The following is a 20,558-nucleotide window of genomic DNA, read 5'->3' on the forward strand; positions in this document are numbered from 1 at the left end:
AAAGGAAATCAGTCCTGCATATTCATTGGAAGGACTGATGTAGAAGCTGAAACTCCGAAACTTTGGCTACCTGACGCAAAGAACTGACTCATTTGAAAAGACCGTGATGCTGGGAAAGATTGAAGGTGGGATAAGAAGGGCATGACAGAAGATGAGATGGTTGGATGCCATCACCGACTCAATGGACATGAGTTTGAGTGAACTCTGGGAGTTGGTGATGGCCAGGGAGGCCTGGTGTGCTGCAGTCCATGGGATCACAGAGTTGGACATGACTGAGCAACTGAACTCAACTTTCACTCCTGCTCATGTAGACTTTAACTGATAATGACCAAGGTAAGAATTTGGGGTGGAAATTTTCATACTCGTTAGCCAAAATCAATCAATTGGAAAGATAATTCAACACCCACTGTTACACAGAAAATTCAGAAATGATCATTGGGAGAAAAGCCCAGTGAACATTTAGCAACCTCAAAAGTGAAGGGCTGGCACTGCTGAAGCCTCAGTTGGAAAAACCACTGCTAGGAGCCCTGATCCACTGCCAATTATTTACCTTTTAACCTGGACAGCTGAAATAGGTGGAGACTAAATTAGAAAAAGTCTTGAGAAGTATCTGTTTATATTTTACTGTCAAGATCCCAGAATTTCAAATTTTAAAATACGACACTTAGTCAATGGCAATCGAGTCTGGCATTCAGGCTTGATTCTAGGATGAATTTCTCATAATTCTTAAGTCATTAATCTTGGTTGGTGAGCAACTCTCTCACTTCTCCAGCTAATGAAGAAATCATGAACATTTACTACCAGTCACAGGAAACTTTCAAGTTGAAACATGAACTTCTTCGGCAGAAATCTTCCCACTGAGATAGAAGTTTCAACTTAAGGCACTAACAATAAAGGGCATAAGAACAGTCAAGAATAACTCAGAGCTTTCCAGAAATAGAAGACATTTCAAAAACACAAGTCAAGCACCTATCTGACCTGCTTCACCATCCGAGGGGACAAAGAATGGAAAGGTTCTCATGGCTGACTGGTTCAGCTCTTTTCCATTCTCCCAAACTTATTTACATGTCTCAGGTTTCTACTTCCTCAAGGGGCAGACGAAGGTGACAAGGATGTGGAGAAACAAAAAGCAAATCTAGTTTGTAGCCTAGTCTCATGATCAATTAATTTCGTAATGACATGATCAATTAATTTCGTAATGACAGCATGGAGTGCTCAGACCCAGGATTTTTTAAATTACTTGAGTACTTATTTAAATTATTTAGACCCCAAACCCAGTGGTTGGAACTCTAACAAGGTATTCTTTTCTTTTGTTCTCAGGGGAAACTGTATAAGGACAGTTAATTTTTCAAGACTTTGTAAATGAAATTTGTTAATAGCAAATTCTAAAGGAAAAAACAATCTACTTAGAAAATTGCATTCCAGCAGGATTTTCCTACTCATTCCAATAAATTAAATTTTGCCATGAGAAAAGAATGCAATAAAAACAGGGTTCACGTAAGTTAGGTTAGGAGAACAAATACCAGCAAATGAGTGATTGTGGAGGTACGCAAGGTGGGACAGGATTTACCTAAAGGAAGAACGTTTCCTGTGCAAACAGAAGTGTACACACACAGCTGTGCACTCCCATGCATTTTTAAAGTGTGCACGTGGGAGAAGGCTCCACACTATCAGACACCAGCACAGAAATCTCATGTTTGCATCTCTACGAAGGTAAGGATCTAACACACGTTACACACCCACCGACACTCACGCATGAGGACCAGGGTGGCCTACACAGACTCAGATCCAGAGAAGCTTTCTAGAGTTGCTGGGTTTAGAGGAATGATTAGTATCTTCGGGATCACACTTCCTTTTGATGAGCAGAATTTTTATCTTGTGTTTCTTTCCTGAAATGTACCCTTTTCAAGAGTATGAAACCAAGTCTGGGAGGAACTCATCTTAATTCCTCATTAGACATTACTCAGAACAGGAAATACAGGAATCAAAGTAGCAATACCATGGCCCCTTTGGGAAGTTATTTCTGGATTTACTGACAAGCAGTTTGAGATTAAAAGTTTCTAGGCACACAACAGAAAGCAGAATTCTGGGTGGAGGTGAAGATGGACACACTCACCCAAAGTCCAGAAATCAATATAAACAAAAGCAATGAGCATAACTTAAGGGAGTTTCAACTAAGTATCACCTCGACTGAGTTTGTTGACTCAAGAAGTTCTGCTCTGACTCACGGAACTGAAAGAGAATAATCGGTATAAATCTTCTCAGGAAGGCTCAGCTGGGAGTGATGTGGTGGGTATTGAGGGTAGGGTAGAGACAGGGGCCTGAGGCTCAGGCATGGCTCCTAAGGTTTCTGTTTGCCTGACTTTGAAGGAAAGGGTGCTAAAGCAAAAGGATCAGCAGCTGGCAGCTCCGTAGTCCTGGAGGCAAGGGATGTGATGGAAACGGAGCCAGCTATCGACTGCTTATTGGTTTGCGAAACAATTTTGTAGGCAGCGATGGGCTGGGCTTCTGGATTCGGCTCATCTTCCGGGCTATAGTGACGGGAATATTTGGATAAAGACTGGGGGCGGAATGGTTTGCCTGCCACGTGGCCTGAGACAGCTTCTTTCTGGGGCTGAGGTCCTTTGTTTCTGTCATTAGGATGGGCCCCAGATTCCAGGGAGGAGCCCCTGGAAGAGATGCTGTCAAGATGGTCTGCTGCTTGTACAGGATGGGAGGGGAGGTTAGACGGCTGGGCAAAGCCAGCCGTGGAATACTGAGCTCGGGCGGACGGGTACACGGCTCGATCCAGGCCTGGGAGCAGAGGGATGTCATCGGTCTGACTGAGGAGACCGGGCTGCTCCTGGGCGGGGCTCTGGGCAACTGCTGACTCCTCCATGCCTTTCTTCTTGGTAAAGGGAGCTCTCAAGAACACATCCGTCTCCTCTGGCTGGGAAGGGGCCACGTTGCCCTTGGAGACAAAGGGGGCTTTGGCAAAAATGTCATCAGCGGGAATCCTTGAACTCCGGAAGGGAGCAGTGGCGAACACATCTGGCTCACCGAGTCCGTCAGCGGTCGGCTGGGTGAGGGCTCCAAATTGGTGCTTCCTCCCACCTTGCGAGGCCTTGGCCTGCGCGGGAGTGACCTCCGGCTGAGTGAAGGGAGTGGCTCCTCCTAGCTTCCCCTGCGGAGGCTTGCAGCTCTCATCCTCTTCTTCCGACTCCAAGAGCAGAGGGCGAGAGCCACTGCAGTCCAGCATGTCCCCCTCGAGGTCGGTCCCCTCCTCTTCACTGCTGTGGAACGAACTGTTGCTGGAAGGGCCATCTCGGGCCAAGTAGTCAGATTCTACACTGTTCTGAGTTTTCGTGCCAGGCACCCGGGAGGGGTCCGGGTACAGGGGAAGGCCTTTAACACCCGTCGATTCTTTAAAGTGCTCTACAGTTATTACAGGAGAGGGAATGGGCTCTCTCTGGAGACCTAGAAAAGCACAAAATGCAGAATTAATGCACTGGTCCGTTCAATGCTCCCTGGAACACTCAATGGTCAACCCGCGGCAGGAACATTGTGGGACCAAATAATGGATGTTGAAAATGGAAAAAGGAAAAACAGAACAAGAAAAGTCAGGCAAGGAAACGGCACACAAATTGGAACACAACCAATCACGGTCTCACATTTCGGAACATGAGGAACAATGTGGAGAAAAGGAGATGAAGGTGTTGGGCACACAGACATTCAGCGTTAACTATGCAATGCTCCTGCACGCGTGGGGCCAGGCACTGACACCTGCTCTACCTGACTGGCTCTGGATGGAATGAAAAACCCAGTCCCTCATCTCCACATCTACCGTGACAGTTCCGGCTGATGCAGAGATACTGTCTGGGGACAAACTCAGTTCAGATCTGATGTGTGGTCCCCCATGCCTGTGACTGCACCCCCTCCTCCAAAAAAAGCAGAACATGGCTGCTTGATAAATACACAGTTACTTGACGATTGACATCATAAGCACTACTCAAAGAGTGTAAGAGCCCCAATATGAATGCTGAAGGCACTTTTCAAATGGGAGATATAATCAATATCACACTAAACAAATCACCTTCAGCTGGAGTTGCCCTGGAATTTTGTTTTCAGTCTTCCAAGTTAGCAAAGATCTCCTCTGCTTAAATGAATCCATCATAAGCTTCTTTAAGCAAAAGGAGGAAAATGCACAGGTAATTACAGAAGTATTTGCAAACTCTAATATACTAATTGATTTCTATCTAGGTAGAGGTGCCTCAGGGTGCTCTGGCTTTCAAGATCAAACAGACAATTATCAGAATGCAAGAGAGCTTACCTTCCAAAAATATTAGCAGGTTAGAAGTATGTCATTGGGCACATGTTAGCAAGAGGGCAGGAAAAAGGCATATGTAACTAAGCAAGAAGAATCCAGAGAAAAGGGTGATTGGGGGCAGAGGTATCATGTCATCATGGGTTTCCCAACCCACCAGGGGAAGAAATTATAGCTACCATGATTCGGATTCTATAGATGATTCAGAACCTCTGTACAGAGGTAATTCAATCATCCTCTCCCCACGTTACCCTCTCCCCTTCTATGCAAACCATTGGCTAGTAGAAACATCTGCTAATTTTCCCCTGCTAAAGTTTCTGCTTGAATTAAGCACACAGAACACAGCAGAAGCAGCATCAAAATCAATTTATTGGGAAACCAGTTACTTAGAGACATTACATTGTAAAGAGATGTAGAGAGCGATCTGAACATTTTTAGAGATATTGTACAAAAATACTATGTTTCTCTGAATCCTGTAATTTTTTTAACAGTGCTTATTTTTTATTTTAGTGCTTCTTTTTAAATAATTCTGACCTTAAGTATTGTTTTTGGAAACAAAGTTGCCCCCCCGCCACCCCTTCTCTTTCTAAAACTGTGAATGTATTTGGTAAATTTCAATTTAGAGAGTCTTTAAGTTAAACTCTGTACTGGTGCCAAAAGACTTCCTGAAGTTTTTGAAGCAGATAAATGTTTCCTTGCACCGTAATTTTAACATGTTAACAGGAAATAGATGGAATGCCTTCTCTCCCTTGCAATATATGTGAAGGGACATAACTCTGACCTCTCAAGCAAGCATACTGATATTAGATCTGTCACAGTGATCCCCAGATGATGGTATCTGGGAGGAAATTCAAAATGCAATAGGGCAGGGAAGTTTTCCAAATTAAGATTTGCTAAGCAAAGTGGTAGTAACCACCCCTTCCAAACTCCTTGAACCACTTTCTAACACGGTATCAGCTGTACAAAGTTTTTAGTTCTCAAAACTAAGGCATGGCTTCTCATCTCCGAAAACAACCCTAAGTGCCGATGCAATTCTGTGGGAGAGCAACATACCTCTCAGGAAAGAACTGACACATTTAGTTAAACCAACTCTGGCCACCATATGGACCAACAATGAAAATGAGCACTAATTTGACTGGAGCTAGTGTTTGGGGGAAATTTTAATGGAATGCAGTCAAATCAAATTGTAAGCACAGACCTCCAAAAAGCCTATAGAACGTGGGCGTCTTGGATGCCTGCAGAATTAGATGACATTTTGAGAGCTGGAAGGTACCAAGTAGGGGTGCCCACATCCAGAGCTGGAGAGGCTGGAAGGGCATTCCTAGCCTATATAAATGATTTATGTTAAAAAGCGAGTTCTTGGTCAAGTCAACTGTAAATCTGCCAACTCCAAGCATATTCTATGACTTTCATAGTGAATGATAGGAATATCATACCTAAAGTTTGCAGCAACTTTTTAAAAATGTACAGTCACAAAAATACTATAACATTAAGTTTGACGGGAGAACTAGTCTCCAGTTCTTCAAAACAAGACCAGACCTATTTGATCTCTGAGCATGAATCTGCTCTATAGGATTAGAAAAGTACATTTAAAGGATTCTCCTGAAAAGGCCCAATCTGTTAACCTTTCCATTCTTTTTAGAGGAGGTGCAGTATGACCGAGGCTGAGGGCAACTGCCCTTTGCAACTCTCCAAGCCTGGCATTCTGGAGACCAGAGACAAGCGGTGGGTATAGGGTGCGCAGACATCCACATCCCCGCAGGGAATTTTGGTAGTGGCAGCACAAGAAACAAAGCAGTCAAGAGAAGGAGGAATTCTACATAACTGTAAACAGAAGACAGACATTAAATCTTGTTGGCGGTTAGAGGGTTTCATTTTTTTTTCCCTTAATATGAATGTGTTATTGTAGGAAGGGAAAGCATATGTTTTCAGGGTGAACAGTCCTTATATGTGAAGATAGCCTTGTACTGTCAGAAAAACACATTAGAAGCCGTCTGCCTGTGAGCAATGAAAGATTTACACTAATTTAACCTCAGTGTCTTGGCCCATTTCCTTTGCAAACCAATGGCTATGCATAGCAGATGTCTTGTGACCATAAAACTCAAAAAGCTAGCCAGTTGTTCTTGGGGTGTGGGGTGATGGGGCAGGGTGGCTGGGCTAAACCCCAGGACCTGACCTCACAGAGTCAGGGTCTCCCTTATCAAGCATTAAGGATCTTCCTTATCATGCCGTTTAAGGTGGGGCATTTTTTTCTAATTCTCTCAAATTAAGTCATGTCTCTCTCTTTTTTGGTTTAGCACATTAAATTAAGCAAAAAGTCAAAATACACTTCTTTTTCTTGCTTTGATGTAGGGACTATGTGAGAGGTTAAGGTCAAGCACGCTGTTTCAACGCTTCCACTAGGGATAACTCCATTTTAGTCTATTTTGAGGCTCCAAACTCCAGTGTTCTTCCCTGGAGAATCCAGGGACGGGGGAGCCTGGCTGGGACGGGGGAGCCTGGCTGGCTGCCGTCTATGGGGTCGCACAGAGTTGGACACGTCTGAAGCGACTTAGCAGCAGCAGCAGACTACATCAATTTCAGTAAAGAGCTTATATGCTTTGAAGGAAAGATATACCCACAAGTATCTGATGATTTTGCAAAGACTCTCACCAATTCCCCCTTAATTTCCCAAGCAACTCAAAGTGCTGAATGATTTAGAATAGGTTACCCCTGGAAATTTCATCTGATGGATACAGTGAAGGCCAGTGTTCCCTTAAAAAAGAAAAATCGAAATCTGAAGTCTGCAATTTCAGGCTGGATCTTCCTGAGTGCATATATCATAGGTGACCAGAATTTCACTTTTTCCCATACTACAAAGTGAAATAACAATTAGAAGAAGCACCAGAGACATACTTCTTGCCCCAAACTGGAAATGAAGACTTGGGAGTATTGGAAAACCTTCTCATTCAGTTAGTTAGCAAATAGAAAGCAAAATACATTCCTTCCCAAGAACTTCAGAAAGGCAGCACCAAATGAAATCCACACTTTCAAAGTTGAATCAGGGAATCAGGAGATGTACTTCAAATGTATAATTTCCATGACCTTTTGCTCAGATAAGATCAAGCACTTGGTTCTACCATAAGCTGTGCAGTTGCTCTAAAACCTATGCCTGGGAGCCAACACTGGCTAGTGATGCTGTGTCTCTCAAGCCAATGGGGCAATTAAATGAGAGAGATTTTTCCTTGGGCATAAAACTGCTGTTGCCAACACAAAATGTTTAATTAAATTGCCCTGGGTGCATCAAAGATTAAATTCAAGGAAGGTAGCTGCAAATATGTGCTCCCTTTTACAACTCTACGTCTGGTCATATCAAATGCAGGCTCACAGGGGTTTTCATCTCCATGACCGCAGGTGAAGCCAGGGTAGCCAGGACTCATTAAAACGTCCTCGGCACGTCTCTCAGATGTGTTTGCACGGTACTTGTGCACAAGTGCTTATTGTCACTCAACAATGTGTTTAAATCCTTTTGGAAAAAAAAGTGGGTTTTCAGATCAAGAAAAGAATAGCTATTGTAGGTTATTTATAGCTCTGAACATCATGCTCCCCGTTGAACAGATAAAAGTCTTTATTTTTCTGTATGTTTACATAAGAAATTTGTTTACAGACTTTTTTTTTTTTATACAATACTTGCGTAGCAATGTTCAAATTTCACATTTGTTACTCTATAAGATAGCTTCATGTACCTCTGTTTGCTTTGTCTTCTTGGGGAGGACAGGAAAAGGTCTATGGTAAATACACATATACTTGACGAGGGGGGTGTGCAACAGGGCAGAGGAGACTCCCAGGGAAAGAGTGAACTGAGGCCACTACATCAGAGTGGGAACCAAGGAGACACCTTCCATTCTAGCAACATCACCACTTGGTAATTCTGCATAGATCAGCTCTGACCCAGAACCTCTCTCCCTGATCATCATGAAAGGAAACCCAAGACAAACAAAATAGTATCATGTTACAGTTACTTGAAATGGAGGCCATCTGGGATTCATTCTGACTCAAGAAATCCAAGCACATCCAGCTCCAGGAGCATCATTAGTGGGGAAAAGGAAAAGGCTAACTTTGTTTTGGTAAAACTACAGCCTCTTGAGAGGAGTAAAAGATAGCTTTGTAATATCTGGAGTGTTTCAGTAAAGGTACCGTGTTAAATATCCATCTAACAATTTCTTTATCTGACAGCCTCTGATTAGCTGAATTCAATACTTTGGGGGCAATCCTGTCATTTTTATCTCCAAGCTTTAAGTGCATGGCTACAGAATTCTGAATCTTATAAACTGAGAAAATTAAAGACTTCTGGAACTACAGATAAATATAAGCATGGGAGACTTTGTTTTGGCCCGAGGTATCTACAGGGTGTATCTTGTTAGCTGACTTCATAGGCTTCCATACCGCCGGGCTGAGGTCAACCCCAAAAGTCCCCTCCTTCCCCCAGCACTGCTGAAGGTAGAACTGTTCCTGACCTGGAGGGAAAGCTGTGTTGGTTTGAATTTGTCAGGGGAGCTCCCCAAAAAGATTAGAAACAACACTAATAGTTCATCTTGAGAAAAACAAGTTCTTTCCTCGGTTTGTTCCCCTGTAATTATTAGCAATCCAAGTTCCATAATTCTCACTTGGGAAGAGGCAAGTCCAGTATCCAATGACATTAAACAAACTGACAATCTCTTTCAGAGGTATTATAAAACCCGTATTTTTCAATTTTCTAAGCCATACTAAAGACAGGCAAAATCACACAAGTTCCTTTATTCAGAATATTAAAGAAATTAAGACTGCACAGTCCATTATAAGGTCTTCTCTGGGAATTTTCAGTGGATTATTCTTCTGACTATCTTCCATTGTAACCGCTCTTCAGTGTAGGGGAGTGGTTTGCTTTTTTGGAAACATCAAATGTTACTTAGAACCAAGAGTGGTAAAAAAAAAGAGTAAGAGCATAGGTTCAGATGCTGAAAGAGATACTAATCAGATAATAATACAACTGATTTTCTTATATTTTTAAAATAAATGGTGGCAGCATCATTAAAATAAGTATTATTTTCCCAAGTAAAACTAGATGCCTTTGAAGGGAACACTCAATTAGATGTCACAATTCTGATATGTCTGCTAAAGAAATCACTAACTATAATCATATTCACAAATGTCCGTTTAAACCTTATCTCCTCTGAGGCCTGTGTTTTCACTGGGACTTGAATTTGGTGATCTAGTTATCTGAATGCTGTAAAGGGGGAAAAAAAATCCAATTTGTGATGTTTTCTGGTTTAGTTACTATTTCGCACAGTTGGAATAAAAGCAAATCAGAAACATATGCTTACAGTATTTGTCCATTTTAAAATAGCAGATCCTTGATTACACAGTTTACAATAATTGAAATCTGATGCTGTCAGAATAGGTAGATGCATGTGTGTAATATTAAAAAAAAGGAAAATCTATGTCCAACATTCTGTGATGACTTAGGGGTCTCTTCAGATAACCAAGAGAGCAACCCAGGTTAGCGAAAGCCTACTGTAATTCTCTAAAATATAAATACTACTATAGTAATAGTAAGAGCTATGGAAGATAACTGAAGGACATCAGGATTATCTAAATCCTTCATAGTCCTCCTAAAGCATCATAATAAACACTGAGAACCCTAGAATTCTATAATCTTAAAAACCATCTGGTCCAAAGTCATCACTGTAGTAAGGAGCAGCAGTTCTAAGAAGTGAAGCTCCTGCTGAAGGCCACTTGCCCAGGGACTGGCAAAGGTCACAGGAGGAGCTTCCAGGGGGCCTCTCCTGCCCGGATCTCTTCTCCAACCACCCACGTCTATGAAATGAAGTGGATGAGCCAGAATAATCTCTAAGGTCCCTCTTGTAGCTCAGTCTACAGTTTCAATGTTCTATCAATTATTAGCACACCATGCTCATCTCAAACCCTTTTAGCTCAGGGATGGTGCTATAAATGAAAGGAGGCCCCAATAAAGGAGGCCTCAATAAAGAGTCACTCATATGTTTTCTTTAACAGAAAAATAGTTCTATCCTTTGAAGCCTTACTCCTAAAGAACAAACTCAAGATAATTTCATGTCATTATCCCCCTCAGGCTTCCTTCCTCCACCCAGTCTCTCTGGTTTCTAGTCCGTTCATTTTCATTAACATTCTCTATTAAGCTTTATTGAGCCAGATGACTAGATAATATATCTCAATGTAATTATGGGTAATACATGAAAAGGACAATTGAGAGACAGCTGATTTCTAAACTGTACTCTTCGTGGCTTCAATTACATTAGCAAGCTAGATATTTCACTGTATTTCTAATATATATGTATGGAAAAAAAGATTGGAAAACATAGGCATAAAACATTATTCTTATTTAAAAATAAACAATCTCCTTCATTTACATATTCTATGTCTGGGAAAAAGAACACTATTTTGATTTTCAGTAATAATCCTGTCCATAAAAGGGCAAACCAAGTCCCATTTTCACTGTCCAATCAAGGAGAGCTTTTCAAGCATATCTTTTTTAACTCTCAGTAGGAAGGTTGTACCTCCCTCAATTCTGGGAATGATTCATTATCCTCACAGAGGCCTGTACGGCATGCATCTAGTTTCAGCTGGCACGGAAGTACTTAAAGTCAGAAGGAAAACTAAAAAGTTCTGACTTCACCTCTGCTGCCTTTCAAAGGCTTCTGAAGCTTGACCTCTAAAGTACGGTGTGTTGCAGGCTGTTGTTGCTGTTCAGCTTACTTTTTTCCCCTTAAAGTGCAAACATGAGAAAGCAGAAACAAAAGTACTAGACAGGGAAACAAGCAAATGGACCTGGAATTTTTTTGGTACAAATCTGATTAGCTAAGAGGTTCCCTTTTGACCATGGAAATGGCACTCTAGGAAGAGAACCAAATGGGGTTCTCTGTGCCCACCTCTTTTCCAAGGGAGATTTTATAAAACTGCTTTGCGTGTAAGGAAAAAAATATACTTTAGTGAGGAAGGACATGTACAGAGGGTGACCATAAGGCATGTTGTCACGTCAGTGCAGGGGCCTTTATTTATTTTATGAACAATATTCTAAGGTTAGTGAGAAATTGCTTTTTGTTTTTTAATCTAAGAAGCCAAGGAAAACCAACTGAACATATTTCACTGGCTGCGTCCTTCAGTTCAAACATCAGAGAGAAAGAAAGGTAAGTAGCCAGAGTCAAATTGTGCCTAGTGTGTCTGCATACTTATTTCTGATTATCTGAAAATAAACAACATGCTTATTCTACAAAGACAGAGGACCTGCTGAAAGCTTATAGCAACACACAAGTCTATTCAAAATGATTCCATATGTTACACTGTAGGGTTGCTGTGTAGTTAGTTATACAAGGGAAAGAGATCAAAACCCTGTACAGACACCTGATATCGGACTTGAAACGCCAAGTGGAAACAGAACTATTCAGTGTCTTCATTTATACACAATTTACAATATTTGATTCAAAATAAAAATCACAAGAAAAATACATCTGTTTCTGCTACAATTCCTTCCCTTCCCTCATCCACCCCCCAGTGAAAAGTCTTCTAATAAAAGGTATCATATTACCATATTGTCTTGTTTTGGTCTAATTCTGAGATCCCAGCTTGGGATAGTTAAACACTAAAAGGAAGGGCAATACTTGGAATTTATATAATGTACACATTTTATCCAAGGATCTCAAGTACTTGCGGTCACGTCTCCAGATCTGAGAAATCACGTTCAATGGAAGCCAGAATGCTGGAAGGATGCTGGGCGGGTTGCATGGGGTGTTAAATCTCTTCGCTAAGTCTATGATCAAACAAGGTCAGAGTTGGTTGGCTAGAGCTGGGCTCAATTTCTCTTTCCGGACATAAACCATCAGTCAGTTTTACCCTCTCTTAAACCACACACCCATCTCTAGGTTACTGCCTAGAGTCAAGACCAACTGAAGAAGCCATGTCCTCAGGATAATGCAGCAGGATAGAAAAGCAAAAACAGAGAAACACATTCATCAGCATCTGGCCAGAGGAGATGGGGTTGGGAGGATCAATTTGGGAGGCCATTCCTAGCAAGAATGAGACACAGGTGTCAATTCACTAGTTTCAGTTACAGTTAAGCGTGTGGTGGAGTCGATCCCAGCAGAGGTGAAGCTCATGGCATCTAGTGCTTGATGTAAGATAATGCTATTGAAGAAGGGTAATGAGAAAACACAGCAAACTAACAGGGAGGAACTGGCCAAGAGTATCTGGAGGGCCAAAGTGATTTTCTTTCCTTATCATTTCTACGGGAGAAGGCAAGGGACAGAAGATCAGGGCTAGAGGGCCCCTTATTTGCAGATTTAAAAAAATCATTTTCTTATAACTCCGTAATGAAAATGTGTATTACGGTATGAAGGTTACAGAACTGCATCTGCTACTGGGTCACGGCTACAGGTCTATGAGCTGATCCACCAGCAGCAAAGACCTGGCTAGGTTGGGAAGACTGGACTCAGAGCTCCCACTGCTGTTTCTAGAGTGCCCACCTGGAAGTGGAGAGATAGGAATTCAGTACAAAACACAGAGGGTTAAGGTTTAGATGTGCAGAATAAGCAAAGGAGAAAAAAAACAAAACAAAAAAATCCTGGAGAAGCAACAATTTACATTTTGAAAACTCTTACATGTTAATTTTTAAACATATAAATTAGTTATCCACCACCTCCCACCAAAAGTTCAGGCACTGTGTGCACACCACACTGTAGGCAGGAGATCTTGCAAAGAGCATGCTATTTTCAAATGAGTATCTATTTTGCCTGAGAACTGTTGGCTGTACATAATTTCCAGATAATATCAACTCACTTCCCTGATAAAGTAAAAATCAGTAATTTTTGATTTGGGGAGGAAGTAGTTATTAAGACTACTTCAATAAAAACATGCTTTAAGAATACATAGATGATCTTATGGCAATTCAGTGCTTTATGGTATGTTCAAATAACAAAGAGGAAAAAAAGGATACTCCACAAATGTCTAAAAGATGCAAAATGGTGTCAAAGCACCATTATTAATCTCTTTGGGAAGAGTATTTATCACATATTGTTCTAATTATGATAAAAAATGTTCAGTTCATTTTTTGATATAGATCTTCAGGTTTCCATTTACTGAAGATCACTATTTTTAGCTTGATACTTTGTAAAAACCAGCTTTTAGTCCAACTATTAAACAGTTTCCTTCTCTCTAAATAAATACCATAGTCATGCTTTAAGATACCTATATTAGTATCTTGATGTGTACTTCCAACTATCTATACTGGTCCAGCCCACAGTGATTGTTATTACCCCCAATTTCTTTCATTAAATGTTAATGCTTTCCCCCCTTTCTACATTAGGTACATTACTATTTTGAAGAGAGCTGATATCAAGCTCTTTTCTTTTCCCCAGCCTCTCTTTCTTACCTTGTGGGTTTTTGGTTATCAATACAGGAATAGGGTCAAACTCATCTTCTGCCACCTTGTCCGAGCCCTCAGGGACATCAAAACCTGAGATGAGATTACTATCTTCCGCAGCTTAACACAGAACGCAAGTACACAGGCAGAAACAACAGAGGCAGAGATCAGCAAATGAGAGCTTAAGCTAGGGGCAACTGCACAATCACTGTTGCTTTTAAAGATGAAAAGACTTATTCTCCTGAGTTGAAATAAAAGTAGTAAAGCTGGAAAACTTGAGCAAATAGAAAAAAAAAATGCTTTAGAGCTAGCCATGTTAAGACTTTCATAAATGAGAAGGGAGAAGGGTTACAGGAAGAGTTCTCCCTACCTTTATATGGTCATTAAATATACTTATTGTGAAAGATCTCTTCAACATCAGTAATTCATAAATGCAAGGGAGTTAGTCATTTATCTTCTTCATTGAGCTAACAGAGGCTGGAGTAACAACATTAGAAACTCAAAACCAGAGGTAGCAGGGAGATAATTAGTTGCCCTTTAAGAAGTAACCACTGTATGTGCTAGTGCTAAGTCATTTCAGTTGTGTCCGACTCTTTGCGATCCTATGGACCATAGCCTGCCATACACAGACAAAACAAAACAAAATACTTCTGAAAGGACACACTGCCTTGTGATTGGGAAAACAGACTTTCAAACTCTGATGTCCCAGGAACACTGGGGCACAAGATCGCATGCACTGAGATTTAACACAGAAGTTTGCTAGAAATTATTCTCTATTCTATAAGCAAGTGCTAGCTGAGCACCAATTTTGCAAGTGATGCTTCTCTGTAATTATGCATCACAGCTGACACACTCCTGTCAGACAGAATTGGCTAAATAGGGAACTTGTCACTACACGTTCTATAAAAACACAGTCATTTTAATGCTATCAAGGATAAAAACAAAAACTCAGCTATTACCATTGCAAACTAAAGGCTAACTATTTTTCAGTCATATCAGGGAGGCTTCCTTCCTACATGTCCTTCAGAAAGGACTTAACAGCTGTTCCTTTTATATGTATTTGCTCCTTCTAGAAAACCACTTTCACTGTCTGAGCCCAGAAAGAAGTTTACTGGATGCCCATGTTCCGTGTCTGCCACTCTCACAAACCACTCAATGAACAGAACTCAATTCAAGCTATTTTTCTGTCCAGCAGAAGTTCAAACCAGTATTAACACAAGACAAAGAAATAAAAATAGTAGACTAGAAAGAGAACGCTAGTAATTAATCATGACTCCAAGGGTAACTAAAATTCAAACCTTTTCTGAGTTCAATCTTTGAGGACTGACTTTTGAGGAACAGTGCTTTTTTATTATAGTAATCACTACCAAAAAACTTGAAATCCAATTTAATGAAACAGTTTTAAGTTCTAAGGCCACCTAGTATCTAATCAGAGTCAGTTCGTGGACAGTCAGTCATCTCCCTGAGCTGACTACAAAGGCAGGTAGCTGTGTCTTTACGAGAAAGCATGGGATATCTGCATTAGAGGTGACTGTGAGAAAGCCACACCTCCACAATCTGCCATCCCAGCCTGATTAAATATTCTTAGTGAAAGGAACTTTAACACAGGGGCTAAGAGTACAAACGCGAGTTTTCCACTCAAGGAGGTGGTTAGAAAACTTCACTAGCAAAGACTTTTGTTAAGGGAAATTCTCTTCTCCTCTAAGGATACATGTGGGCTCGAGGAGAGGAAAGTGTTTACCTTTATGGGCCGGAGCAGAGATGGCTATGGGGGCAAACTCTTCCAGAAGGTCAGTAGTGGGGTTAGAAAGCAGAGAGCAATCAATCAGGGAATCTTCCCCGGTGAGAGAATCTGAGTCCAGATTAACAGCATCCCAGGTCAGTGACAGCATTAAATGGCACACACAACAATATCACTGGTTAGGTCTTAGCTTTCGAGTTATTGCATTTATATTATACATATGAGCCAAGGTGGGAGGAAGAAAACCAAAAGAAACACGTTAAGCACTCTGGATTTTCATCTATTTCTAAACTTCTCTTAAGAGTAATACATAAATATGGAAGAATTTTTTGCTTGGAGGTTACTGGTTAAGCAAGTAAATGGTCTGGATGCCAATAAAACTTTGCCAACTCAGTTCTCAACAAGCGCTGTTTGGGAAAAAGGACATTGCAGCTAAAGAGTTTCACTTAAATCTTTCCTAAGAGTTCACTGAAAACATTTACTATAGGATGAGGTATCCAAGCTGACAAGAAGTGGGTTGTCCCTGGCTTATTATTAGCAGAATATGACCTGATTAGACAGCACCTTCTAGAACTAAACCCGATGCCCGTTCAAAACAGAATTATCTTGTCTCTTATTAGTACTCTTTAAATTTGAATTGCTCCTCTGAGCACATGACTTTGCTTTTAGTTAAGGAACAGAAGAAAGATAAAATTCAGAGTTCCAAGTATTTCAACATATGAATTGTTTTCTGCAAAAGTTTTCTAGGAGAAAACAGCCAAGCAAGCACAAGAAAAAGAACTATATTGTCTCCTGTCTTAATTCTTTTTAAACCTGGTTGAGTTTATTCTCATATTTCCCAGACTTCTAACTGTTTCTATTCCAAGTTGGCGAAGTGGACACTTTTATCAAGGTAATTAACGGACTTGACAAAATGAAGGTTATCAAATCTCTATTTAAGGAACTGTAGTTAAGGAATTCTACTAAGAGTGAACTTTGAAATTGGGTTAAAAGCAATGACAAAACTAGGGAAGATTTCAATTTTGCCTATGATTTAACAACAAATCATCTAGATATGATCAAAGCTCTGGGCTGGGAACAGAATGTTAACATACATAGCATGAGTTCCCATGGACATGACAGATACTGTTGAGGGAAAGACTGCTCAGTACCCTGATGAGTTAAGGGTATCCTTACAGCACAGTTCTTTCATTAAGAAAGTAGAGGGAACCTGAACCAGTGAAACAATTCTTAAGACTGAAATGAAAGAAAGCTCAGGAATCACTCTATAGAGAACACAGCCTCAAAAAGTACTCCACTCTTTACCAAGGAAACACATCCCTCAACTTCTAGAAGCTGGAGCTATAGTGATGCAGAGCATCACAGTGGGAGGAACTAACCAGGCTGAGAAATAAATAAGCCCAGGACCACTGGCTGCAGGTGGAACGTCTGACTCAGCGCTGCTGGCACTGACCGGTCCCTGCAGCTGTAGAGATTCCTGACTGACCTGTGCGGTTCGAGGTCACAGATTCCGTCTGAGATGGGAGGCGCTGAGGCACCGGGGGCTCCAGTCCTGGTATCAGACTCTCAACAGCAACGTCAGCTTTTTCTTTTGTGACAGAGCATTAAGAGAGGAGAGGAAAGGGTGAGGAAAAGGGAATCAGAAGGTTCTTGGGATGATTCTGCGAAGGCTTTCTTCTGCACTTCTCTAAAATGCCCATTTCAGGCACAATGGAAAGCACGGTAAGATGCTTTCTTTTTGTTGATTTGAGTGTCTGGGCTTCCCTGACCAAGCAGGCACTACTGTGGTTAACCACTGTGGCTAGTTTTGGTGATTCTCAGTTTTTATAAATAAATGCAGAACACGAGCCACCCCAGCAGATCTCTTACATGTCAGAAGACAGGCTGAAGGCACGTTAATGTCTTCCGGGAATGGTGCTTTTCTTAAGGGATAAACTTAGGGGCAAACACGTTCTGTGTCTTGCAAAGGCAACTGGTCCGTCTTGAATCCTGTGCCATGATGTAGCTGGAGGTACTCTTTACCATGCGGCATCCCCCAGCTGGAGGCCCACCTCTCTGAAGGGTCATGCATTTCTGAGTTCTAGGACTTCGTGCCCCCACAGTACAGGGACTCCAGATATTTTATGGGTCTTGCCTGCCTTGTGGCTGGAGCACAAGAAAATGTAAAAGCAAGCAGATCAAGCCACCAGATCAAGATTCTACTCCTGGTGCTTCACCATGGGGCAAATGCTTTCTCAGTTGTTGACACTTGGCACATACAGAGGCCTTCTAAAGAAGAATCTGCTACAGGTAAAGACCACCTTAAGACCAACTTCTTTCACAAAGCTTTTGTAATGAAATGTCAATTTTCCCACATTCCCCTTCATTCATAAGAAATTCACTCTAGAAATCTCAGTGTTTCAAGAAAGGCATAAATAACAGCCCTGCCTTCTGCTGCAGGGAGGCAGAGAAAACACTCCTTTGGAGTGATAACAAGGGAAATTAACTAGCCCTGGCTTCTGGGTCAGCACAAGGCAATGCTTCAACACCAGGAGGCTTTTCAGTATTTCTACTCCTCTGCTCGGTTACTCAGTAGGGAACTGTTAACCAGTGGGTTGCCGTTCTTGAAACAGACACACATATCATGCACAACAGAAGACACAGAGAGAATGACTTTACCAATTACAGCATCAGAAGTGCTACCAAAAGGATCTGTCATAGGCAAGAGGTCAGGGAGCAGAAGAGAAGTGTCAGGAGATTTGAGTCCCTCAATTAGTTTTTCTAGGGTGGGCAGAGAAGTAAAGAGAAAGCAAAAATGCAATGAGATATTCAAGTAAGCCAATCATTTACCATATCCTATGCAAACATTTGAGGGCTCTAAATTTTATACAGGTTCAGCATAAAAACAAATACTGCTAGTATCTTGTTAAAAACAGGCTCTCAAAGTTTAAAAATGATTATTTCCCCAAATGAACTAGTCACTTTGTAAGGCATTCAAGATGCTGCCTTAAATGTGTTTGTTTTTAAATTTGCAATATAATTCACACTGAATAAGAATACAAGTTACCAATTTTAAGAGTACAATTTGATGAATGTTGACAAATGTACACACAAGCACCACTGAAATAATGAAGCAGAAGGTTTCCATCACCCCAAAAAGGACCTGTGTGCCCCTCTCTGGTCAATGCCTTCCTCTGAGCCCCAGGCCCTGGCAACAACTGATCTGTGTTCTGTCCTTGCAGCTTTGCTTTTGCTACCATTACCCACATAGTGCGTAGTCTTTTCTGATGTCCTTCATTTAGCATGGTGCACTTGAGATTCCTCCATGCTGTGGTACACATCAGCAGTTTGTTTTACTGCTGAGTGTCACTGTATGAATGCACTGCATTTTGTCGATTCATTCATCAGCTGATGGACTTTTGGTTATTTCCAGCTTTTAGTTATTAAAAATAAAGCTGCCACAGGGATCCCTGTAGCTCAGACAGTAAAGAATCTGCCTTCAGTGCAGGAGACTCGGATTCGATCGCTGGATCAGGAAGATCCCCTGGAGAAGGAATGGCAATCCACTCCAGTATTCTTGCCTGGAGAATCCCATGGACAGAGGAGCCTGGCGGGCTACAGTCTGTGGGGTCGTAAAGAGTCGGACACGACTGAGCGACTAACACTACTACTACTAAAGCTGCCATAAACATACACATATGAGTTTTTGTGTGTTCATATCTCTTTCTGAGCTTAGTTTTGAATCTCTCCCCTTTTTTTTGAACTTGCACTTAGAAATGGTTTGTAACTCACCAAGAGAAACAATGAAACCACACCTAGGTTTAACTTCAACAATCATTTACTGCCAGCTTACAGCTTGTGACACTCCCAGTACTCATTATTGAACTGTCAAATCTTATTAAATTCACTTAAGCCTGCAGGTGGATTACTTGTGATGTCTTTTGGCTAAAGAACAAAAGGATATTAGAAGCCACCAGATTTGTCACACCTGATAACTTAATGTGTGATAACATGCACACTAAGTTTCCTTCCAAGACAACTCTTTCAACAACTCTCTACCTTTTAAAAGTAGAGCATTAACTTGACACAAAATAATGAATCACAGACTCTTATAGAAAGAAACGAATTAAGAGCTCACACTTCCTTTAACTTAGAGAGACTGAGTCCACACAAATTCTATTACTTGCCTAAGTAAAGGCCTGTCAACAATGTCTTTCCTACCTCAGAAATAAACTGCCATTAAAATAAAACTAAGACATCTTAAGAAAAAGCAGTGACAACTGCATGTATATAATATCTTAGTCTGTATTCTTCTAGGCTATCAGGAATAGAGATAAGCAAAGATGAAACAGATATTCACTGAGGGACAGAAGCTAAATTTTAGGTAACCTGTAATTGAGATGATCTATAACTGCACAGATGAAACAAAATAATGGATTTTAGTGCCTTGGCAAGATAACTTGCTTTGGTACAATTAACACTGCAGAAAAAGCCATTTTTATAGGTGAAACCAACCTACCATTTTTGGAATGCATAACATGTGGATATATTGGAATTAAATACCAGTAAGCGACATTTCTTATTGATACCTAATTTATATTGAAGGAAGGAAGGAAAGAGGAAAGAAAGCAGCTTCTGAGTAGCAGAGGACAAAATTCAGGGTTCTAACCAAGTACACGAACATAAAAACATCAGCATTACTCTTGAACTATACATGACATGGTGAGAAAAGATGTTTAAAGTATCTTGGGCAATTTTGTGCATACTGGCAAAAGTAAGATGGCTCTCCCCCAAAATCTAATTTTTCATTATTCTGAGCACTGGTTTTGGTTTTATTCCCCCCTAACAAGGACCTTTCACGTTAAAAAAAAAAAAAAAGTGATGATCTGCTTTTTTCACTTCTAGCACTCAGACATTTGCAATCTTATGAAGTCCTGGATAAAAGATAAAGAGCCCACGTCTTGTTTGTCTTTCACCGGAGGACTGTTTGTCTTAGCCTGTCCAGTGAGTGGGTGTGACTCTGGGGCTGTTCCTGAAACGGATCTCCTTACCTGTAAAATGCAGACACCTACTCCCCAACCTTTTCGTATTAGTCACTCAAACATCATCTCTAAGCCTTTCCC

At 41.1% G+C, this 20,558-nt stretch overlaps 1 protein-coding gene across 10 annotated transcripts in view; it reads right to left on the minus strand.

The window, feature by feature from the left end:
* The window catches only part of AAK1 (AP2 associated kinase 1), a 165,670-nt gene continuing 145,317 nt past the window's right edge, over positions 206-20,558 (minus strand). For 4 of the 10 annotated variants that reach the window (XM_018055451.1, XM_018055453.1, XM_018055452.1 and 1 more), the window contains 3 exons: positions 18,115-18,216; positions 16,943-17,044; positions 206-3,456 (listed from right to left, as the gene is read on the minus strand). In XM_018055451.1, coding sequence (XP_017910940.1) covers positions 2,342-3,456; positions 16,943-17,044; positions 18,115-18,216 — 1,319 coding nt within the window. In that variant the 3' untranslated portion in view covers positions 206-2,341. Of the gene's footprint in view, positions 3,457-4,652; positions 13,836-15,456; positions 15,568-16,942; positions 17,045-18,114; positions 18,217-20,558 lie in introns of those variants that run through there. The other 6 variants (XM_018055456.1, XM_018055455.1, XM_018055454.1 and 3 more) reach the window with 3 other exon arrangements.

Source organism: Capra hircus, chromosome 11, assembly GCF_001704415.2.
Source record: "Capra hircus breed San Clemente chromosome 11, ASM170441v1, whole genome shotgun sequence".
Lineage (NCBI taxonomy): Eukaryota > Metazoa > Chordata > Mammalia > Artiodactyla > Bovidae > Capra > Capra hircus.